We start from the raw sequence: 25,173 nt of genomic DNA, 5'->3' as shown, positions 1-25,173 counted from the left end.
GCCAGGGAATTCCTAGGGGTATGGCACTCATCCACAGATTCAATCAATAAGCACATCGACCTGGACCCAATATACCGACCACTGCAGCGGACAGCTGGAACTGACAACCGGAAGCGGCAGATTCAAACCACTACAAATGCCGGAGAAAAGATCACAGAAGCGCTTCACAGGAGGTTCCCAAGCACTGAGGATGTCACCTAGACAGGGGACGAAACGTCTGCAATACAAATTCCCAGCTCGGCGAACAGAACCACAAGGAGCACCCGAGCTACAAATCTTATCACAAACTTTGAACGTTATCAAATGCTTTGCTGAAGTCCATATACACCACATCCACTGCTTGACCTTCATCAACATGTCCTCAAAGAACTCAATAAATTTGTGAGGCATGATCTACCCCTCACAAAACCATGCTGACTGCCTTTAATCATGATTTGGAGATGCCGGTGTTGGACTGGGGTGTACAAAGTTAAAACTCACACAACACCAGGTTATAGTCCAACAGGTTTAGTTGGAAGCACACTAGCTTTCGGAGCAACAATCTTTCATCAGGTGATAGTGATGAAGGAGCGTCGCTCCGAAAGCTAGTGTGCTTCCAATTAAACCTGCTGGACTATAACCTGGTGTTGTGTGATTTTTAATTTTGCCTATAATCATGTTATGCTTTGCCAAATAGTCATAAATCCTACCCTTCAAAATTCCTTCCAAAACCTTGCTAACCACAGACATAAAACTGACTGGTCTATAATTGCCAGGGATGTCCCTATTCCCCTTCTTGAAAAGAGTCCGGTATGACTCCTGTGGAGAGTGAAGAAGCAAAGATCTTCGCCAGCAGCTTAGCAACCTTCTTTCTTGCTACCTAAGATAACCAGAGCAACCTAGAATAAATCTGGTCTGGCCCTGGGGACTTATCAATCTTAATGTTTGCCAAAATTTCCAGGTCATTAAATTCATCAATCTTAATCTGATCAAACCTGTTACCCAGCTCCTCACAATTCTCATTCACAACAAGATCCCTTTCCTTAATGAAAACTGAAGCAAAAGACTCATTTAGGGCTTTCCCTATCCGCTCAGACTCCACACATACGTTCCCTATGCTATCCCTAACCAGCCCTACCTTCTCCCTGATCATTCTCTTACTCCTCAGTTATGAGGAAAATGCTTTTGGGTTCATCTTAATCCTTCCTGCCAAGTCTTTTTTGTGTCCCCTCCTGGCTCTCCTCAGTCCATTGCTGAGCTCCTTTCTAGTAAGCCTGTTATCCTCTAAAGCTGTGTTACATCCTCGCTACCTCCACCTTACGTAAACTGCCTTCTTCCTTTTGACGAGAAACTCCTCTGTTCTCGTCATCCATGGCTCTTTAATCTTACCCCTTTATACCTGTCTCAGAGTAACAAATTTGTGCATCACTCGCAACGACTCCTCCTTAAATAGTCTCCATGTGTCTGCTGTGCCCTTTCTGTGGAACAATTGCTCCCAAACTGTACTTTCCAACTCCTGTCTGATTGTGTCATAATTTCCTTTTCCCCAATTAAATATCTTCCCTTGGCAACTGCTCCTTCCCCTCTCCTAGGCTATGGCAAATGTAAGGCAGTTGTGGTCACTGTCACACAAAGTGTTCTCCCACCGCAAGATCTGACACCTGTCCTGGCTCATTGCCGAGCACCAAATCCAAAACAGCCTCTCCCCAGTCGGCCTGTCTACGTACTGAGTAAGGAAACCCTCCTGAACACACCTGACAAAAACCGTTCCATCCAAACCATCTGCAGTACGGAGTTCCAGTCAATATTGGGAAAGTTGAAGTCACCCTTAACAACAATCCTGCTACACATGCATTTTTCCAAAATCTGCCAGCCTATGAGCTCTTCAATCTCCCTACTGCTATTAGGGGGTCTGTAGAGCACCCCCAATGAGGGAGCTGCTCCCTTGCTGTTCCTAACCAACACCCATACTGACTCAGCAGACAAACCTTCTTCCACACCCATGATTTCTGCAGCTGTAATGCTCTCTCTCATTCGTAATGCTCCACCTCCTCCTCTTTGTCCATCCTCCCTGTTCTTTTTAAATGTTCTAAATCCTGGAACATGCAGCAACCATTTCTGCCCCGGTGAAACCCCATCTCCGTTATGGCCACAACATCATAGTCCCAAGTACTCATCCATGCTATAAGTTGATCACTCTTATTTCTGACACTCCTTGCGTTAAAGCACACACACTTTAAGCAATCCCTTTGTTTCATTATGTGAAAAACCTTCCCGATAGATTCACTACATCCTGTCACTGCCCCTCTACAGCGAGCCCCCTCTCAGTTATATAGTTCTGGTTCCCACCCCCTTGCCAAACTAGTTTTAAACCCTCCCGAACCACACAAACAAATCTCCGACCCAGGGCACTTGTGCCCCTCAAGTTCATGTACAGGTCCCACCTTCCCCAGAAGGCATCCCAATGGTCTAAGTATCTAAAGCCCTCCCTCTTGTACCAGCCTCGCAGCCATGTGTTAAGTTGCACTCACTGACTGTTCCTCACCTCACTGTCTCGTGGCACCAGAAGCAAACCTGAGATTACTACTCTACTCCTGCTCTTCAGCTTCCATCCTAACACTCTGTCGTCACAAAAAGGTAATTTTGCCATCTCACGCACCCTCTATCTCGGCCACCTTACCTAACTCTTACCAAGACTCATGCTTTCCCACTCTCACAATTGCACCTCCTTTAGTCTCACTCCTTGCTCTTCGTTTGTTCCTTTCAGGAGAAGACAGCCCAAAGCAGGGCAGAGAAAGCCCTTATGGTTGGAACGTTGCCTGTCATCTGTGTCCTCATCACCTGCTAGGAGAGAATGCTCCTGTGGGAATACAGAGACATCCATGTCCCATCAACTGATGAAACACCACTCTTCATTCTACTGCAACCTTCACAGTATCTCTGCTGTCATAGCACGCAGCTTTGAACCACTGGCTGTGAGCACTCTCTCTTTAACATTGTAGATTCCTCTACCAACCCCACCACCTTTGCACAGAAATGCCTGGCTCCTCAGAAGTGTTCTCATACATTTCTGAAGATGAGAAGACTAAGCCCTGAAAGATGCGTTTATAATAGTTCAGTGAGTTGCCTGTAAGATGATCTGTACAGACACTCGGACCAGTTTTTTGCTTAAACAATACGTTTATACAAATATTCTTACTGTATAAGGCAAATAATGGTTCAAATTTAGTTTTATTAAAACACTTGCAAGTTAACAAAATGACCCTTATACAACAAATTATGTTGACTTTTCCCCGAATCGGATGGACTCCCTGAAAAATGCATATACTACCCGCTCTAGTGAACTTGACTGGGCTGCTGGATCCAATTCACTGAGCTCCATCAACAGGGCACTCAGGATCTTCTTACTGCAAGGTTAGGTCTCACAGGGAGTCTTCACCAGCCGAGTCTTGGCTGGCAGCATGGCCACCAAATGTCCCTTCCCTACCACCTTCCTGAGACCTTCTGGAATGTTCTCTGGTTTTAAACAATGAAGTCACAGGTCAGGGGTGACCTAACCAAATGTGATTGGGTGAAGTCATCCTAGATGCAGCCATTTCCTTTCTGAGATATGTTTACTTCATGGTTCCAAGGGGTCTGGCTGAAATTGGGAAATACATAAATATGATGGTTTCCCTGTTGTTCCTCTTTCGAGCACTCCTGATCAATATGCAGGACAGATCTGGGCCGTTCTTTGTTTGCTTTCCAACGTGTAGTCACTTTGACCTCTTTGTATTCCATTAAGCCATGCTTGCAATAAATGTTTAGCCAATTTTATGTTGGGCCTAGCTGTTTAGGCTGTTGGTTGCTTGGCAACAAGTGGTTAGTTCTGGACAAAGCAGACGTGATGGGCCAAAGGACCTTATTTCTGTGCTGGAGTCTTCTGTGGCTCTACCATTCAATGAAAGTAGTTAAAAATCAGACAACACCAGGTTATACTCCAACAGGTTTATTTGGAAGTACAAGCTTTCAGAACACAGCTCCTTCATCGGGTAGCTAGTGAGGCAGGATAAGAAGGCAAAGAATTTAGAATGATAGATCAAAGAGTCACACAACTAATGTGATGTATCGATCAAACCTCAATCGCTGCTAAGTCTTTAATCACTCAGAACAGGTTGCAGACTTTTTGTGTGCATGTGTGTGTGTGGGACAGAGAGAGGGAGAGAATGTGTGCATATGTGTGTTGGAGAGGGTGTGTGTGCGCGTGTGTGTGTGTGTGTGTGTGTGTGTTTCTGAGAGACAGCATCTGCATGAGAGAGGGTCTGCGTGAGTGTGTGAGTCTGTGAGGATGTACGTGTGTGGGGTCTATAGTGTAGTGGGGTCACCTGTAATGTTATGTGAACCCAAGATCCTGGTGAGACCAGCCTCATGTTACAAAGACCTCATAGGAAGCATCACCAACGTTGCCTCCTGCACCCCTGACAATCCCAGACACTGACACCTCAGGGGGAACTGTAGGTTATACAGGGTGGAGGTACACAAGCTGGTGAGAACCTCACAGTGACAGCCCTGCAGCTGTCTGAGGAAGAAACACCCCAGGCTGCTGGCCCACGGAGCACTGCTGGTGACCAGGCCCCTGCCCAGCCCCAGGCAGGAGATGACCCCGTAGTATCAGCAATCAGGATTTTTGTCATTATGCCCAGGGTGGAACAGGAGACTTGGCTAGGGCATGTGGAACACATTGGTCCTTGTTTCTCAGAAGTTGCTGTAGGGTAGTGCATCAGGCAACCCTCTGACCATTTCCATGGGCAGACAAGAGATCCTATGGAGAGCGAGACCCGGCAGCTGCAGGCTTTGCTGGGCAGGTTCATACATCATTCCCCCAGCCATTGGTCCTCAGGACGGGAAGCATTGTGACTATGGTGTGGGGAACCTTGGTCTCAGCCCCATTCTCAGAGAGGGAGTGGGTGGTCCCTGGAAAGACCCAGGCCAAGGTGCAGCCACAGAATGGCTACTCTGCACCTTCCACTCAGTGCACAAGGTCGGATCCTGCATCTCCTCCCTGTCTACCCTTGTTAGACCCTTGGAAATTCAAGCCAGCGAGCATCAACCAATTTTTGGCGAGACGTCCAGAAACGCCCTGCGCCCACTCTCCCCCACACCCCACACCCCACACACCCGCCCCCACCGTGCAGTCACCTGGTCAAACCGCCATGGCAAAGGCCTCCATTTTTAATTACGTCACTCTACCCCAGCAGCAGAACCAGGGAGTGCATTAAAATGTAGAGGGAGGGTGGGAAAGAAGGAAATATATTGAGGGCATTCTGATTATCACTTTCAATCCTCGCATGTATTTTTTGTTATTGGTCAAAAACCATTTGTTCACAAGAAATAGCAGTTATCTTGTTCAATATTCCATGGACTAGACCAGACCCCCTCCAAATATATTAAGAAGGCAGCCTAGATCCTAACTTTTTCTTATTTTAAAGGTAAATGTGAGGTGCTGTGTTACAGAGGCAATTCGATTGGTCAAAATTTAAGCAAAACGCAATTTAATCAAGCACTATAGTGAGAATGCAACAAAAGAAAGAAGGCATGAAAATAATTTAATGCTATGAGAAAACTTAACAGAAAACTGGTTCAATAAACTATTATTAATTAACTATTCTACGATAGAAACATCCCATAAACACACCCTTGGCAAAAGGCAAATTCAGAATACAGGTTGTCTCACGTGCAACCCCAATAATGGCAGAGAACCCATGCTTATGGCTCAAAGTTAAATGTAAAATCTTTGGTTTAGTCGGAGCTCGACCACAACCACTCAGGATGCCTCTATTGTTCAAACTTTTTCAAAAAACCAAGGATTCACAAGTTGTTTATTGTTTCATTGACTGCTCACCCCCTGTCCCGCAATCCCTTTCTAAAAGAAACTAGGACAAGAAAATGCTGGAAAATGTCAGCTGGTCTGGCAGCATCTGTGGAGAGAGAAACAGAGTTAATGTTTTGAGTCTGATATGACTCTCATGCAGCACAGATAAGTTATTGTGCTGATTGTGCTTGAAGGAGAGAACTTGATAGACATTTAACAAAGTGCATCTTCAGCATATGTTGAAATGAAATCTGTAATAACTGTGCCATAAGTCTCAAAGTGTCAGTTTTCAATCACCCCAAGAATTCAGGAAAGATTGACAAAGATGTTGCAGGGGTTGGAGGGTTTCAGTGTAGGGAGACGTAGAATAAGCTGGGGAATTTTTTTTCCCTGAAGTACCAGAGGCTGAGGGGTGATTTTATAGAAGTTTATAAAATCAGAAGAAGCATGAATAGGGTGAAAAGCCAAGGTCTTTTCCCCAGGCTAGGTTAGTCCAAAACCTAAGGACATAGATTTAATATTAGTGGGGAAAGATTTAAAATGGAGCTAAGGGACAACATTTTCACGCAGAGAGTGGTGCGTGCATTGAATGAGCTGTCAGAGGAGATGGTGGAAGCATTTACAACATTTAAAATACATCTGGATGGGTATATGAGCAGGAAGGAAGAAGAGAGATATGGGCCAAATGCTGGCAAATGGGGCTAGATTAATTTAGAAAATTTGTTTGACATGGATGAGTTGGACCGAAGGATGTATTTCTGTGCTGTATATCCCTATGACTCTCTATGATTCTGACACAACACAGTTATCCTGGTGAACGGTCATACCTGAGGAGCCACTGATCACCTTTAATAATACAGGCATTGGTCTTACAGCCTATGTTTCTGTGGGATGCCTGACCCAAGAATTTTATTTTACCTTGCCTGACTTCCTCCACTGAAAACACTTTAAATGGTTTCCCACCTATTACTTGGTTGGGTACCTTCTTTTAATTGTGGGGACAATGTATTTTCTCTGCCTGGCTTCCCTTCCTTCTCCACTTTTTTTCAATCGTACTTACTTTTCCAATATCCCTGATCTACAAATGTTTCCAGACCATAGTCTGCCTGAGCTTGTGTTAACTCATGACTGTCATCTGGAATGGCTGCCTGCCTGTCCCCTGCTAATTCCTGATCCTCAGCTAACTAGGAATTTCAAAGGTGCCTGGTCAGACCATATCCTCAGGGGGCAAAGATTACCAGGATGTCTTTAGCAATAACTGATATTCACTTAAAATAGCACCTTTTGCAGCACAATCTTTGAGGTGGAAACTTTGTGAGTTGTTCCTGTCAGTCTAATCTCCCACAGCAGTGTGCATTGTGTTAGATTGGCCATGTTAACTGCTGTGCTGTTCGAAAGAAATAATGAAGGCATTCATCTCTCCTTCATGAAGTCTTGAATGAAATGGGTGAACCCAAATACTTCAGTGCTTATGTCTGAATATAGGGTGGTTTCCTAACCAGAGATATCGTTAATCGCACGGTGGTTAGCATTGCTGTCTCACAGCACCAGGACCCCAGGCTCAAGTCCAGCTTTGGGTGACTGTCTGTGTGGAGTTTGTATGTTCTCCCTGTGTCGAGGGAAGTCTCCAGTAGTTGCGCAGGTTTCCTTCCACAGTCCAAAGATCGGGTTGGATCGGCCATGCTAAGTTGCCCCACTGTGTCCAAGGATGTGTAGGCTGTGTGGGTTAGCCATAGTAAAGGGTTACAGGGATGGGCTGGGTCTGTGTGGAATGCTCTTCAGAGGGTCAGTGCAGACTCAATGGGTTGCATGGCCTCATTCTGCACGATAGGCAATCTCATGGGCACATTGGGCTTTTCTCTCCACACCTCAAATTGCTTCATCTTAAGCTTAGTTTCTCTTTCTTTTCCTGGAATTCTCTCTTTGTTTTTAGATTCCTACCTGTTTTATTTTTATTTCTTCTAGCCATTCTCTCTCTTCTCCCTTCAGAATTCTCTTTCCACTTTTATTCTACATTGGAATTCCACTTTTGATCTCTGCTACTCCATATTAAATGTATCTGTTTCAGCACCCTCAATTTCCCCCTTGCCTATTTCACCAACTGCTTATAATTTCCGTTTTCCTGGCATTCAGATGGAATACTCTCCTGTTCAGCAATAACGTTAAATCTTCCATGATGAGTCACAATGCCATGGCTTCAGATGAAAGTCATACTTCGCAATGACACTCAGATGACTTGAAAATCAATGTTTCTTTCATCTTCCTTCACATTTTACACCATAAACATAAATAGATCACATGTGCCTCTATATGATTATCCTCCTGCCCCCTCCCAACTCTCTAACCACAAATACAAGTGGTCTGGACATTTCACCATTTTCTCAGAATTCACTATCTTCACACTCGGAAGAGTAGTAGGTCACTTTTTCGATTTGATTCCCTACAGTGTGGAAACAGGTCCTTCGGCCCAACCAGTCCACACTGACACTCCGAAGAGTAACCCACCCAAACCAATTTCCCTCTGACTAACGCACCCAATACTATGGGCAATTTAGCATAGCCAATTTAAGGACAACTGACCCTGGTTCTGATCTGTAGATCAATTCTTTGGTTCTGACAGTTAATCTTCCTGTGCCAAAGGTGTTGTGATAGTCTTCTGCTTCATCAGCTGTAATAACCAGTCTGGTATGTTCGTGATCTGGATAGCAACTTTAAATTCAGGTGGATGTCCATTGACATAAATAAGTTTGAGAATCCTGGATCATTGAAATTGCCAATTACTCACTTATCTTTTCAAAAGGAGATTGCTTTACTGTGTTAAGATCATTGCAAGTGCAATCTCCTCCTTTGCTGAAACATGAATGTCTATCCCCTCCATGAAGTCCAATCTTGTGATCTGTATCCTTCTTCTCTAATCGTGAAGCTATTGGGAAGTATTTTCTCTTTTCCATTTCCTGTCAAAGTGCTGATTAATCTTTTAGATTAGATTATTTTACAGTGTGGAAACAGGCCCTTCGGCCCAACAAGTCCACACCGCCCCGCCGAAGCGCAACCCACCATACCCCTACATTTACCCCTTACCTAACACTACGGGCAATTTAGCATGGCCAATTCACCTGACCTGCACATCTTTGGACTGTGGGAGGAAACCGGAGCACCCGGAGGAAACCCACGCAGACACGGGGAAAACGTGCAAACTCCACACAGTTAGTCGCCTGAGGCGGGAATTGAACCCAGATCTCTGGCGCTGTGAGGCAACAGTGCTAACCACTGTGCCACCGTGCCTCCCATAACAGTGTAGGTAAGGGTAAATTCACCGTAGCCCTAGTACACCATAGACAGTTCTCTCATTTAGAGTGAGATGGCTAGTGATTGCTTAACCTGAGGGTCACCTCACTTCAGGTGAGGGCAGAGCTCGAGAAGAAGAGTCTTTCATGGTAACCTGAGCAGAATGGAGCTCACACGGTTGGCCTTACTCTGCCTGCATGACACTGACATTTTTTACAAACTCACCAACTCCCACAGCTCCCTGGATTACACCTCCGCCCACCCTACCTCTTGTAAAAATGCCATCCCATATTCCCAATTCCTCCCCCTCTGCCGTATCTGCTCCCAGGAGGACCAGTTCCACCACAGAACACACCAGTTGGCCTCCTACTTTAGAGACCGCAATCTCCCTTCCCACGTGGTTAAAGATGCCCTCCAACGCATCTCGTCCACATCCCGCACCTCCGCCCTCAGACCCTACCCTTCCAAATGTAACAAGGACAGAATGCCCCTGGTGCACACCTTCCACCCTACCAACCTGCGCTTAGACGAAATCATCCACAGGAATTTCTGCCATCTCCAAAATGACCCCATCACCAGGGATATATTTCCCTCCTTTCCATCTTCCGCAAAGACCGTTCCCTCCGTGACTACCTGGTCAGGTCCACGCACCCCATACAACCCACCCTCCCATCTTGGCACCTTCCCAAGCCACCGCAGGAACTGCAAATCCTGCGCCCATGCCTCCTCCCTCACCTCCACCCAAGGCCCCAAAGGAGCCTTCCACATCCAATTTAGTTTTACCTGCACATCCACTAATATTATTTTTTGTATCTGTTGCTCCCGATGCGCCCTCCTCTACATTGGGGAGTCTGGATGCCTTCTAGCCGAGAGCTTTAGGGAACATCTCTGGGACACCCACACCAATCAATCACACCGCCCTGTGTCCCAACATTTCAACTCCCCCTCCCACTCTGCCGAGGACATGGAGGTCCTGGGCCTCATTCACCGCTGCTCCCTCACCACCAGACGCCTGGAGGAAGAATGTCTCATCTTCCGCCTTGGAACACTTCAACCCCAAGGCATCAATGTGGACTTCAACAGTTTCCTCATTTCCCCTTTCCCCACCTCACCCTAGCTCCTAACTTCCAGCTCAGCACTGTCCCCATGACTTGTCCTACCTGCCTATCATCTTTTCCACCTATCCACTCCACCTTCCCCCCGGCTCCCAACCTATCACCTTCATCCCCTCCCCCACTCAACTATTGTACTCTATGCTACTTTCTCCCCACCCCCACCCTCCTCTAGCTTATCTCTCCAATATTCAGGTTCTCTGCCTTTATTCCTGATGAAGGGCTTTTGCCCGAAATGTCGATTTTTCTGCTCCTCGGATGCTGCCTGAACTGCTGTGCTCTTCCAGCACCACTAATCCAGAACCTGGTTTCTAGCACCTGCAGTCATTGTTTTTACCAAGTAGCCATCCAGCCATCTAAACTAACCAACCCTCAGCTTATAACAAGAAAGATATTTTAAATCTGCACTGTGTCATTACAGTTTAAAATCTGCTGTTCTTTAAGTTTGTATTCTTGTGTTCACCCAATGGTGTTTTGTATTGAATAACTGTAGAGCTTGCTATATTATGTACAATGTTTACTTGTCACCCTATATTTTAAATATGTTAATTTTCTTAATGCTGTACTGAATTCTTCAATAAGACTTTACATGTTATTACTGGCTGTTCTATGGTAATGTAATATTTCAGAGTTTTCAAATTGTTTCTCAATGTGAAGCACCAAGCACTTTCTTTGAGACAAATTGTGAGATTAAATTCTCCGACTGCAGCCTTTACAAATCTTCCAACAAAAATGGCAGAGCAAGCTTGATGGGCCGGATGGCCTACTCCTGCTCTGATTTTTTATGCTAATGTGTTTATATCATATTCGTGATATAAACTGCATGATTAAAATATTTGTATATAATTTATTTTAAATTTGGTTTGTGGCTCTTGGGTTTTCTGCATGTCTGAGTTAATAATTAACTTTTTAGTATTTCTGTAACCATGTGGTTTCTTTTTAAGACAGTTTGTGCAAGCTACCTTTGCAGCATCAGTGGGTTTTTTGTTCCTTTAGCCTGTTTTACAATTTGGTAAGGTCGACCTTTAAGTTCCATTAGAAATTTCCAAATTTAGGTTTTTTTTAAGTTTAGAGGAAGTACACATAGCTCAGAGCTTTGCTTTGTATTTGGCAGTGCAGTGAAGTGTCTAGATGTACAGAGCAGTCTTTCTGTGAAGGGAAGAATATACCAAAACAAGCTGACTTTTGAGTACAGAGTTAGTGACAGACCAAACCAGAAGCACTGGGATTAGAAAAAAACTGAAGAGGTTATTTGAAGCTCAGTCCATTTCAGATCAGAAGTATGATTGCTCCAGGAAGAAGCTGACAGCATTCTGTAAGTTATGTAAGCCTACTAAGGTGTTGGGAAAATATTTCCTATCTCTGGTTTGACTGCTGTAAAAAAGAGTGCTTTCAGATACTATACCAGGGATGCTGGTTTCGTTTAGAATTTTTAAGCCAGTGTTCTGGGATTAATAGATTTGCTGTTTGTTTGAAAATGTTTGAATCTGTAAATAGTTTGGTTTATTGTATTTTATCTTCATTTCTCTTGGTTGACAAACTTTTCTTTTCTTGTTACAACAAACTCTGTAACATCGCGTGCTTGTGTTTCAGCGTCGGAACACCTCATTAAAATGAAAAGAAACGATATATGATGTATCAAACCAGGTTTGAGTCTAGGATCTGGCTTGCCCAGTAATAACAAGAGCCGGGACCATAACAGGTTAAAACCCTTCTGTGAAGCTGTGGTAAATGAAACAGTTTGGAAAACTCTTGGGAAATACACTGTTAATAATGCACTTTTAACAACAAAATACTATTTTGTCTTTGTAAAAGAAAACACCCTCGTTTAAGCTCAGTTAGATCGTTGTATCCTCTTTTTAAGTGCCTCAGATAATGAGAGATATTGAGGCTTTAGAAGGTGCACAGCAAAGACCTTAGATGCTGAGCTTATGACTCTCTTCAGAGGGTAACATACAACCAAAAGGCACAGATTCTGAACAAAAGATCTCCCATTTAAGATGGATATGAGGAGAAGTATTCTCTCTGAGAGGGTTGTTAATGTGTGGAATTCTCTATCCCACACAGCAATGTCACTTGGATTAGTGAAATTGTTCATCGGGTTCTTGATCTACTAGGGAGTCAAATATTATCGGGAGTCAAATATTATCAAGAGCAGGCAGGGAAGTGGAAATGAGGCCATAATAAAGTTAGCCACAATCTTATAGAAAGCAGAGCAGGCTTAACAAACTCAGAAATTCTATTCCTGTTTCTATGCCTTACATTCTGATTGATCAGCATCTCTGGCTCTGCAAAACTGATTCTACAAATGCGGAGATACATTCACACAGAAGAGCATTTAAAATGTGTAGAATTCTCAGCAAATCTTTTAAAAATCTCCACTGTGACAACTAAGTTTCTTTCTTAGCTTTTATCTTCCAAATTTAATTTTGTATTTCACTCATTGATGTAAAAGTGAGTTGCACTGGCAACTTTTTACTTCCTCCATTATTGTCCCTATCTCTTCTTCAATCAGCGTATTCAATCAGTCTGGCTGTTACTTGTCCTGCCCTTTGATGCCTCAGATCCTCTATCGGAAATCCTAAATTGATATTGGCATTGTGAAACAGGAAATGTACATTCTCAAAAGTAAGTGGTGAAAATTTTTTGGGGTGACAGTGACTGGTGATCTGAAAACATAGGGTGATTTCTGCACAGAAATCTGGGGAGCGTTGCTGGCCATCTTAGAATGTCTAAACCAGGGTTCACTAAAAGTTAGCCTGAAGTGGAACTGTGATTGCCAGCTTGAAAGATTGAGAATTTGCAATGAAATTATTCTGAGACATAAATGGAATCAGAACTAGTCCTCATTTGTCCAACATTCTGTACAAAATCATGAACAAGAATGTCTCCCAGGATTAACAAAATTTCTACTGGCATGTGATAAACTATGAAATGAATCAATCATTACAGCAAACAACTCAGATGTGAAATGAACTCTGATGCCTGTGCATACAGACAGAAAAGGAATAAGAGACAGAAAACTGGACAATTGCATTTCATCATTTTATTATGTTATATCATTTTAGAAGCTATTGTAATGAGAAGATTCCAGAGAATAGAGCAGGCAGCTGTGTGGTGTTAGGATCACGTTTACACCAACTCAGATTTCGCTGCAGAAAATGTCCACCTTCAACAGAAACCTGCACGTCTCTGGAGAGTATCCCAGCTCCAAGAGTTTATCACAGCGAGTGTCAGAACCAAGAAAGAACCAAGTAAAAGAGCTACACAATCAAAGTGTGGGAATAGTGAGACTGTCTCTATGTTCCCATTTCGAATCCAGATCCAGTGTCCTTAGTCTGTTTCTTTAAAAACCCACCCTGACAGGGGATTTATTCACATTCATTTGTTATAAGTTAATGTGGAGCACTGCTGAGCACAGTCCACAGGCTATTGCTAATGGTATATCTGTATTTGTAGGCATTCAAGAGATGAAGACTTTACTGTGCAGCCATGTGACAACTGCAGTGCTGGAGAACGATGTGATCACTGAACGTCATCCCAGAAATACCGATCAGGGTGTGTTTTTAATGAGAAAGTAAACGAAGGAATTAAGCAGCCTTAGCCAAGCCCACACGGTTGTTCCCCACGTCGAAAATGGAATAATATTCCCCAATGAAAATATCTCCCAGAATCCAGAGGCTTCCACCACTAACACCAAATCCACTCATGCAGCTTCTTTGGTTGTTGTCAGTGCTCTGTAAGGAAAACAAGCACAGTTAACACTGGCTCATATCATAATCACCTTTAGTGAGCATTACATTACTGAAGAGGATTAAATATATTCAATGCATTCCATTAAATCTTTTGAAATTTTAGGTATATTCTAGCACAGTATAGTTGTCCAAAAACATACCTGCAAAGCGTAGGCTTGTGGAGGAAGAGGGAAGTCGACTCCATTGATTGTGAAGACCACATCGGGCATGTTAGACAGATTGTTACAGTTTATGGTGTACTGCAAGGAAACAGAGACAGTATTCAGTCACTGTGACCATGTAAGGATTTACAAAAAAAAAGATGCAATAGTATCACGCTAACATCATTATAGAACATAATATGTGTTTCAATCTGAAAGCACAATCAAAAGTGAAAGATTAATGAAAGGAATGGCAGTTGTGAGGATGTAATTTATTTCCTTGTAGAATTAACTATTAATATTTCTGAATATTTGATGAGGATCTGTTGAAGAGTTACTGGGCTCAAAATGTTATCACTGCTTTCTTCCCACAGATGCTGCAAGAGTGCTGAGTTTCACCAGCAATTTCTGTTTTGTTTTGAATATTTGTGTTCACCTCAACTTTAAAGTGAGAACTGTTTTTTGGATTAAATGTTTTTTTCCTTCTAATGCTGCACTCTATTTCAGAAGAAACTTCTGTCCTAGAATGTGCAGGTTCAAAAATGTAAAGTCTCTTTACCTGAATATTACTGCAAATACTGATGCATTTTGCATAATTTCTGGTGGTGTACGCTGACTATAATGACTATTGTCACATCTTTATTAGAATTAATTTAACATGTACTTTCAATAATTGCATCTTTGTCCCCCACCCAAGCTGCTAGAAACTGATCGGCTTTTGTTGAGCAAATTGTCAATGAGAATTTGCAATATTTTTGCAAATATATTCACCTGCACTTTGTAAAAACTTAAATGTTAGAAGTGTATTAAAACATGCCATCTCTACCTGGCCATAGTAACTTGGAATTGCTCCAATGTATTGCTGAATGTTGTTGATGGGTGTGCTGGGACCAACAAGGAGAGAAGTGCCAGTGTCAACAATGGCTGGACAACCTGCACTGCAGGCCACAACCTGCCCATTGATTGTCACCCTGAGGGAGAGAAATGAATCAAGAGTTAACAAACATTCAAAAGCTCCCAAACTGATTGGGCTAAATGAACAATACAAAATTGAGTCAGTTCAAAGTATCGATCCTGGTTGTGGATGGGGGTAATCACTTACCGGTCAATGAGGATTTGCCAGTAGGCCTCAAAAGTGACAGGAACCCAGTGAATTTGACCTGTGTAGTGACTTGAGTCAATTCCACCAAACACAATTTCACTTCCAGATGCACCGTCCTGTCTGTAAAACATAGAAAAATCAGAAGCAAGCTGAGAAGCAAAGAAAAACATCATTGCCATCAACATATATTTGGTTTAGAGAACTTAATACTTAGTGGTTAGACTTCCTGTATTGTCTCAACGTCATTTTCATAATTCACTCGTCAAAAGTCATTGAGTATAAGCTTGCCATAAATACTTTGGGCAACACCACCAATTCCATCAGATACTAACTGCTCAAGTTGATAAACTATGTCTATTCAATTAAATAAACAGGTTATAATCTGTGCTCTGTTCGATTTTATTGCTTTCAATTCAGAATTGGGTTGGTGACGCCAGAGAAAAGATTCAATGTTGAAATGAAATCACTTTGAAAGAATGCATTTGAATTGATGCATTCATTTCACATCATCAAGATAGCTGCAAATGCCCCAGAATCAATTCATTTGTTTGAGCAGTGTTAGGTGAAGGGGTAAATGTAGGGGAATGGGTTTGCGTGGGTTACGCTTTGGCGGGTCGATGTGGTCCTGTTGGGCAGAAGGGCGTGTTTCCACACTGTAAGTAATCTAATCTAAAAAAAAGTGCCTTTAATATTACAGACAAACCTAGCAAGACTTGTAATCAGCAGCTGTAGGAACTCAGTAGAAATATAGCATGTACTTTATTTTCTGAACCAAAAAATATTTCAATCTCAGCCTTAAGTTTTCTCAACAATGGAGCATTCTCAACTGTCATGTGCAGATGCAAGATGCTCAGATGCTCTGATTTGATACGATCCACAACATTTCAGCCAAAATGACTGGCCATTAACCCTGGGATCGTGCCACTGTGTTCCAGATTGCACAGCTCAGAGGGAATACTTACGAACGGTTTCTACCCGGCAATATGACTTGTGAATCTTTCGAGAAATTCAACCTTGGAGAAATACAGAAGTGATACTCCATTTTCCAGGCATGCAGTGTAAGTTTTAATTCGACTGCACTGAAAGCATCTATTCCAATGTTTGCAACTGCCAACCAAAGTTACAGTCTTTCTTTCTCAGTCTCTCTCTCTCTAAGTGACCCCACCTCTATTTAATTAATCATAGGGAGTGGTGACAGGCGACTGTTCAATGAACATCAAAGAGATCACCTCTCCGTCTTCTGAATTCTGTGGAATATTCTATGGATATAGAATGGATTTAAGGAGCCACTCATCAAAGGATAACCCTCTCATCTCAGGGAATAATCGAGTGAACCTTTAATCAACTGCACATTGAGAACCAAAAAGCACATAGGTCTTCCCTGTGTGAGGTATTGTACCACACCATAGAATTGACTCTTGCATGTCACTCAAATTCACCATTGAGTTTGATTTCATGACATCCTAACACAGGAAAAAGGATATTCATAGTTCAGGCAAGATAGGTATTTTGAGTGAAACATTCACAGGGCTGAACGGACTACACCCGCTCCAAGGCCAATGAAAATATCCACTTCATGCTTCATTCAGGGACATACAGTAAGAATCATGTGAGAAGTGCTTACCTGGTCAGGTAGACAGAAAAGAGAGGCTCATCCACCAGATGCTGAGACATTAAGTTCTCAAACACAGTTGTAGCTCCTGATGCGGCAAGAGATGGGTAGCCCATGCCCAGAATTCCGTCAAAGTTAACGTAGGAAAAGAAGCCACCGGGTTCACTAGTACTGAGACCAAATTCCTGATTGTGGATGTTGATGTTTGAAATCTAGGAAGATAAGGTCAAGTGAGAAAACCTGAAGAATTCAGCAAAACATTGTCTTGTGAATTAAACTTTCCCCATAAATTGCTTCAACAGTTCTTGTCAAGTAGGCTTCTCAACACCCACACAGTAATAATGAACACCAATGAGATAAATTGACAATAAAACCTTTTAAAGCAATACTGGCTTGTGGATATATTTTGGAAAAACAATGAGGGAGAAAATGTATGTTACTGCTTGAATAGTAGCTTGTGGTTATTTCCATTCAGTTCACTGGGAACCAAGAAAACTCCAGTACACTCGGTCTGTATTATTTATACAACTGTGTTTGATCTCGCAATTTTTCGATTCAGAGTGTTACTGCTTTGCTATGGCAGATACACAAACCATGTGATATTCCATATCCAACACAATGGACATAAGGATGTGAATTGGCCCGATTGGCTGGGAATGTAGGAAACACCGTTGTTAAATTCTAATGGGAAGGATTCAGACAAGATTTATTTCAAATCATTATCTTGCAAGTTGGCACACACTCTGCAACTTTCTCAATGCGTATCCACACAATGTCTTGGCTTCTAACTGAAACAACACATTAGTTGGACTGAAAGAACTTAATGTCTGCACTTTCTAGATGTAACATTAGACACTAATTATCAGTGTTGTGTCATTTGATTTATTTGATAAGTTCACAATTGACTTACTCTGACAGTGTCATATCCCAATATTCCATTCATGGCGCCTGTTCCGTACTGGATAGATACATGCTGGTTGTTTGAATGGTATGTTGAAGATGCACTGGGATTGAATCTGTGATGCTTTGCTGTAACAGAACATACATGTCATGATATTAATAAGAAATGTTTGAGATCCTGAAAGGTATTTTGTGTTCATGTGTGATGAGGTTCTCTGAGCCGGGAATACGCTTGCATGTATACATTCGCCCACATATATACATTCTGGTAGACTGGGGGATGCCCTTCAGTTAGCATCCTAATTGATGTAATTTAAAAATACAATAATCAAAAACACTTAGACACCAGAATTCTTCCAGGGTGGAACTATGTTTGGTCAAAAGCTGAGGATATTCTTTTGGGCATTAAGGGAAATTGAGGATGTTGTGAACCTTGAAAGGATTCAGAAAAGATTTGCAAAGATGTTGCCAGGTTTGGAGAATTTGAGCTATAGGGAGAGGTGGAATAGGCTGGGGCTGTTTTCCCTGGAGCGTGAGAGGCTGGGGGCTGTCCTTATAGAGGTTTATAAAATCATGAGGGGCATGGATAGGATAAACAGACAAGGTCTTTTGCTTGGGGTGGAGAAGTCCAGAACGACAGAGCATAGGTTTAAGGTGAGAGGGGAAAGATATAAAAGGGACCTAAGGGACAACTTTTTCACACAGAGAGTGGTGCGTGTATGGAATGAGCTGCCAGAGGAAGTGGTGGAGGCTGGTACAATTACAGCACTTAAGAGGCATCTGGATGGGTATATGAATTGTAAAGGTTTGGAGGTGGTTGGGTCAAGTGCTGGCAAATGGGACTAGATTGGGTTCGTATATCTGGGTGGCCACGGACGAGTTGGATCAAAGAGTCTGTTTCCGTGCTGTACATCTCTGTGACTCTATGAGTAGCTGAAGAAGATGAGAATTTCTTGTGACATTTTAGACAAGTAGTTTGAGCAAAGCTTTTGCCATCAGCTAATCAGATAAGGGGCAGGATTGAGGGATTTGAGCAAGAGATGCAAAAGGATATCAGGAGGTACCTTTCTTTCCGCAAGTGGTACTGACCTGGCAGTTGCTGCCTACGAGGGTGACGGTCATCAAACTGATCAATTACTTCAGAAAGAAATTTGATGGGATTTCAAGGGAATCAACCAGTGGAGCTGTGGTGCTGAAGCAAGGAATGGCACTGACACCACAGAGACCAACATGAATTTGAAAGACTGAAAGTTTTTCTGAGATTCCAGGACACAGTGTCAAGAAGAATTCACCTTCATATGACACTTGTAATTTGTTTCGTTTATTCATAACATTGAAGAGACTTTCTTCATTCTTTCAGCCTTTCAATCTGATCTTTCATTTCAAACACAGCACTATCTTTTGCTGCAATGTTCCTGCCCATCTATCTCTTTGTCTTCTATCCTTTCCTCATTTCTGAACATTGGACTATACACATCTATTGGATTGTTCCTGCGAATAGGCAAAGTTCCAGCATTGCCTTCTGCAGGATGGCTGAGCAGGAAGGTCTTCAGCTCTTACCACTTACTATCAGGCGTATCATATTTCCAGGTTGGCAGTCAACCTGTTTCTCTGTGTGATAGATGCACGTTCCATGGCCAGCAATTTCTCATGTGGAATCAATCTTGGAGTTTCCGTCCCACATGAAGTGAAGATATATGAAAGCAGCGAGACCTCTTACCTTGGAGTACAAACTGGTAATTATTTTAAATTAATGTTAGGTTTTTAGAGCAGGTTCACTCAAACGTTTGTCCATTTCCTGAGCAAGCCGTTGCTAAAACCATCAAGAAATTAGCATTCTAATAAATTTCTTTCCAAGCCTTTTGATGGTTTACAAAGCTCATAGCGAACATACAAATATTCAAGAAATATTTCAATCTTGTTCTACAGCTGAATTCAACAAGAAGAGTGGTCATGCAGGGAAACATGTTTAAATCGACAGTAACATTTACTCACTGCATGACTGTGCAGAGCAGTAAACTGAAGGGACCCAGAGGTTGGATGAGCCTGTGTCAAAGATGACGGTGAAACTCTGTGGTGGATTCCCAATGCTGATTGCTCCATAGTATGACAACTGTCAACAAGAACGAGAAGAGCACAACTTATCAACTGGGAATATAGTGAGCAACGTGTGTTATTCATCTTGTTATAATCTATACCCTTTAACAAAGTTAAATCCCCCCTATAACCACTTTATGAAATAAATGACACAGAATCAGTCAAGTTAGTTTGGAAGAATAAGCGATCTTTCTGTTCTGTTATTTTGCTGAGTAATATATCCCATTGCTAAGATGATGTTACATTTCAATTTTCACCCTTTTGATCTCAAATCATATCTCAAATCCAACTGCTGTTAAAAATAATGCCAAACTGTTATACTAGACCAGCCAGCAGCCCTAACGCAGTTAATTAAGTGCATACTGTAATATCGACCATTGGTGAGAACAGGCGTCATCAGTAACTTCGTACACTGCAACAGAAACTTTGACTTTAGATTGGATTTGGTATTCTGCATCAAGCTCCATACAATCAGAGAATAGTTACAAGCAAAGCAGAAGGCCATTCATTGCAGCATGTCTTGCTGACTCACTGCAACAGCAACTCATGCAGTCCTCCTCCACTATCTTCCCCCACAATCCTGTAAGCATTTTTATTCAGTTACTTCTCCAGTTTCATTTTGAAAGCTACAATTGAAGTAGCCCCGTCCACCTTGTTAAGCAGTGCATTGGAGATCCTAGTGTTTGGAATGGACATAATGCTCTAGTTCATGCTGAATCAGTGTTTTATACAATAACTTCCTTGCACCTATGTTCTGTGCAATTATTTATAAAGCCCATGTACCTTATTAATTAATTAGTTCTGCCACCTTCAAACAATTTGTACATGTGTCCAATAAGATCTCTTAACTCCTGTACCCTCTTTACTTCATATTGTCTCTCTGCCCTTTCTACTGCAATGTATAACTTCACACAACTATGGTAAATTTCATCTGATATGTGTTTGCCTAATCCAGCAAACTATCTCTGTCCTCTTCATTTTGACTACTATGTTTCTCACAGTTCACATTACTTCTGAATTTTGTTTCACCTGCAAAGTTAGACACTGTGCCCTGCACATCCAAGTACTGATCATTGAAATAGACCAAGATCTTTAAATATTGATCCCAGGGGAAACCAATCTTATACCTTCCTCCAGATTGAAAAAGTTAACTTCTCATCACAACACTTCACTACTTGTCACTCAGTCAACTTTATATCCATAGTGCTAATTTCATTCAACAGACTTTAACTTTATTGGAAAGCTTGGTATATGGCACTTGGTCAAATGATTTTAGGTCATCCACACATTAAGACAACCTGTTATTTTTAAAAAATCAATCAGTTTACTTAGCTTTCCTGAATTAATCCATATTTCTCCGAGAGATTTTCAGCATATGACAACAGCCCACACTTGATATCTAAATCCCACCCTTGTGGTTTTGTGCTGTTATTTATAACAGGTTAAAGAACAACATCAATTCTTCCAAAAGCACAGTTTATCTACGGAATTGTTATCACTGATTAACAACAAGCCTCATGGAAGATGAAAATATATGCAGAAGCTTCAACAAATATGGTTTATGATGTATTCTTCATTTTTGTTGATGGGTGACTTACATCCAGGTAGTTAATCATTGGTTCCGTTGTATCCAGAGATTGGCTGCAGTAGGGCACTTGATATTTTGAGCAGAGATCATATGTGTGTTTCATCAGGAATTCTTCCAGCAGCCCTTTCTCCTGGAGAACATCACGGGCAGATTTGCCCTTAATCAAAGGTACTCTGCCAAGAAAAGAACAAAAGTTATAAATTTTGTCATGTCTTATTCTTCCTCGCTGACTGGTTATTCATTCTTTCTCGTCGTTTGATGACTTCTGACCTGATCACACATTCCGAGAGCTGGATACAAGCGAGGGCAACTAGTAGCCACTTCATATTGCCAGTTGGGTTGGTTCAGAGACTCGTCAGAATCTGAAGTGTTGTGTCTGAGCAGCAACATTTATACTGACTGTAATCAAACCTTTCCATTGTCACGAGACCTCTGATACGATCATTCAATATGAGAAGTAAATATTAATGTAGTCATGATTGTTTTATCTCAAATGTAATCTCTAATTAAGGGCACTCAGTCATTGTCTTCAGTCATAGTCAATTGCGAAAGTTTGGTTTTAAAGCAAAGCTTATTTAGTGTTCTGCAATTAATGCCTTATCACTGATAATGTAACAATAAATAAATTTCAAATCAGTTTCAGTCCAATGGTGTTCGAGCTAAGAAAATTGCAATCTCACAGGTTCCATATTTTTCGCATCTGATGGAGCATATGGGCATGACCTGTGGGTACTGTAAAGTCCTTCAAGGGCAATGGCATCGTCAGAAATAGCCACAGTGCAAGTTGAGGCCATCTGCTATCACAATATAGTGCTTGTGAAGTGCATGGATTGTCCAACTGTGCGGGGTGCAAATCCTGGTCTCAAGCAATCTTGACCACTGCAGATTGAAGATAGTCTTCTCTGTGAACCAGATGGAATCTTAAAAATTGAAAAACTGTGGGCCACAAATCACAAAGATAATATAAGATTTCCTCAGGTACAGAAGGTGTGGGACTGATTTCCTCTCACCTTGAACTTTAAGTGTACCATGTCTTCCTGGGTGGTTTGGGACTGTGAGGAGAAGGTCTTGGTTCTCATTCTCCTAACATGACCTGACTGGTTCTGCATTCATTGGAATAAAGTGCTTCATCAAACATCCATGCAGAGGCATCCCATGGTCTTTCTTGTTGTAGTGATCCATGTCCCATTGTATGGAGAACAATGTTTAACAGTCATTTGTGAGTGATGCGAATGGTGACTGCTCACATTGCAAATGACCAGTTTTCCATCAGATAATGTCCTCACCGGTGCATTGCAAACTACAGCAGGGGCTGTTGTTGGCGTGGCTGCAATGTAACAAGGGCACAGACAAATGGAAGGAGAGCACAGATGTTCCAGCAAGTCTGGGAGCAGCAGCAACTTCTAGCAGTTGCTGAACAGCTTCCACAGGAAGAGGCCACTGCTGAATCTCCCCTCAGGATGTACAGGAGGTACAGGAGGCCCAGAGTCTTTAGTTCTTAATGCCATTTCCTCTGGATGTGTGAAGTGTAGTGTCATCTCAGGTTGAGGGGATCCCAAAACACTGTCACAGAACCATTCCAACTGCTGGATCTGGACCAGCGACATGGAAGGGATAGGTGGCCACCTTCTTTCAGTGTTTCTAAAGCTGACAGCTGTGGCAAACGTTAATGCTACGGGCTGTTACCATGAAACTACTCAGAACCTCATGGGGTGGCACCATCACTCAGTGGTTAGCACTGCCTGCTCGCAGTGCGAGGGACCTGGGTTCGATTCCAACCTTGGGTGACTGTCTGTGTGGAGATTCCATGTTGTCCTCCTGCCTTTGTGGGGTTTCTCCAGGTGCTCCGGTTCCCTCTCACTGTCCAAAGATGAGCAGTTTCGGTGCATTGGCCTGCAAAATTGCGCATAGCGTCCAGGGATGTGCAGGCTAGGTGGGTTAGCCATGGCAAATGCGGGGTTGCAGGGTTAGGGTGCGGTGCTCTTTCAAGGATCAGTGTAGACCTGGTGGGTCAAATGTTTTCTTTCCACACTGCACAGATTCTATGATTCTATGCTTTACAAGGATGACTGCTGGAACATGAGAGATACACTGCAAGCGTGGTTGATGACTCCAATCCTGAGGTTGAGGGTAGATACAATGCAGCCCAATCTTTGACCAGGGCAATAGTGGAGCAGGTGATAGCAGGACTCTTGAAGGTAAGGTTGTGTCTGTTTGGGGTGACCTTGTAGTATACTCCAGACAGGGTGTGCTACAGAATGTTAGATGCTGTGTTGAGCACAATTGGAGCAGGCAATAAGGGAATGTGATGGACTCTTATGAGCTGGGAGAATGGTGGCAGTTCACTGAAGAGATGAGGACATCGAGGTGGAGTAATATCACTTTTGAGAGAATGCAGCAGAGCAAAGCACAGCAATCCAGGCAGGATTCAACTTGCTGAAATAAAACAAAGAACTGCAGACGCTAAAGGTCTGAAGCAAAAGCAGAAATTGCTGGAGTGAGTCACAGTCTGGCTGCATCAGTGGAGGGAAACCAGAGTTAACATTTCAATTGAGTAACCCTTCTTCACGACCAGTCAATAACAACTGTTCTGCTCAGGAAAGGACGGAGATAGAAAGAGGATAATTGCGGAGGAACCGAATATCTGTCAGAGGGAAAACGCTAGAATCTAATTTTCAGGAAGTTGTTGTGGGGCACTGAGAAATTCTGAATGCAATTAAAGGGTGTCAATGTGGTTTTGTGAAATGTAGATCATGTTTTACTTACTGATGGATATTTTTGAGGAAGCAATATCCAACGCAGATAAATGAGAACTCGTGGATATACTGTACTTAGACTTCCAAGACACGGTACTCCATTAAAGACTGCAATTCAAAATCAGTGGTTACTGTGTAGAGGCTAAGATATTAGCATAGAGCGAGTATTTGCTGGTTAATCATTTGCAGAGGGTTGGCATAAATGGATCATTTTAGGGTGGCAGGATGTGACAAACAGTGTGCCAAAGGAACTCATGTTGGGTTGTAAGTGTTTACACTTCTTTGAAGGATTTGGATGGAGGTACTGGAAATTGTTAGATTTGCTGATGACAGAGAGATAGCTATGGAGAGAATTTGAGTAAATATATGTGAACAATTGAAGCGAGTAAGCAGGAATTTGGCAGATGGAGTATCATGTGAACATGTCCATGTGGGCAGGAAGAATAGAAAAGCAGCATGTTAATTAAAGGAGAAAGGTTACACAATTCTGAATTATAGAGAGACCTGGCTGTCTTGAGACATGACTTGCAGATGCAGCAAGTGATTTAGGAAGCAAATAAATGTTGTTACCTATTACAAAGGAGTGAAGTCTCAATGTGGGGATGGTTTCCTCCCAATGTATTCACTGGTGTTTAGAGGAATGAACAGTGGTCTTTTTGAGACACAAGACCCAGAGAGAATTTGACATGGAGGTTGCTAAAAATATGGGATATATGAGAAATAGGAGATACAATGTAAAAATAAGGCGTCTTCCATTTAAAACAGGGATTAGGGATGAATCTTTCAAAGGAAAGTAGAGTTTTGAAAGTATCAGGCAAAAGCAGATTCTGGACTAACATGGTCATCAGAGTTCAGTGGTGATGTGTACTTGTGGGCACAGTCAGATCGGCCAGGATCTCACACAGTGGAACAGGATAGGAAAATCAATTAACCTAATTGTACTCCAAATTCATGTGCTCATATTCAGGTGAAATGAAAGTCATTACACGTGAT

At 42.4% G+C, this 25,173-nt stretch overlaps 1 protein-coding gene across 1 annotated transcript; it reads right to left on the bottom strand.

The window, feature by feature from the left end:
* Positions 1-13,261: 13,261 nt before the first annotated feature.
* On the bottom strand, positions 13,262-21,782 carry LOC140467410 (pepsin A-like). The gene is made up of 9 exons (XM_072563752.1): positions 21,695-21,782; positions 21,435-21,597; positions 19,735-19,852; positions 17,750-17,868; positions 16,852-17,051; positions 15,228-15,347; positions 14,952-15,096; positions 14,126-14,224; positions 13,262-13,967 (listed from the first exon to the last, which is right to left on the bottom strand). Exons 1-9 carry the CDS (start codon positions 21,748-21,750, stop codon positions 13,821-13,823), a joined length of 1,167 nt encoding a protein of 388 aa, XP_072419853.1. The 5' UTR covers positions 21,751-21,782; the 3' UTR covers positions 13,262-13,820.
* Between the last annotated feature and the right edge of the window lie 3,391 nt (positions 21,783-25,173).

Source organism: Chiloscyllium punctatum, chromosome 45 (assembly GCF_047496795.1).
Source record: "Chiloscyllium punctatum isolate Juve2018m chromosome 45, sChiPun1.3, whole genome shotgun sequence".
Classification (NCBI taxonomy): Eukaryota; Metazoa; Chordata; class Chondrichthyes; order Orectolobiformes; family Hemiscylliidae; genus Chiloscyllium; species Chiloscyllium punctatum.
The sequence above is the reverse complement of the archived record's forward strand: the minus strand, read 5'-3'. Positions and strand labels throughout refer to the sequence as shown.

Coding starts and splice junctions, on each gene's coding strand:
- LOC140467410 (XM_072563752.1), bottom strand. CDS start 21,750: ATGAAGTGGCTACTAGTTGCCCTCGCTTGTATCCAGCTCTCGGAATGT. Junction 21,598..21,694: donor CTCTCGGAATGTGTGATCAG/GTCAGAAGTCAT, acceptor TTTTCTTGGCAG/AGTACCTTTGATTAAGGGCA. Junction 15,348..16,851: donor TTTTCTGTCTACCTGACCAG/GTAAGCACTTCT, acceptor TATGTTTTACAG/ACAGGACGGTGCATCTGGAA.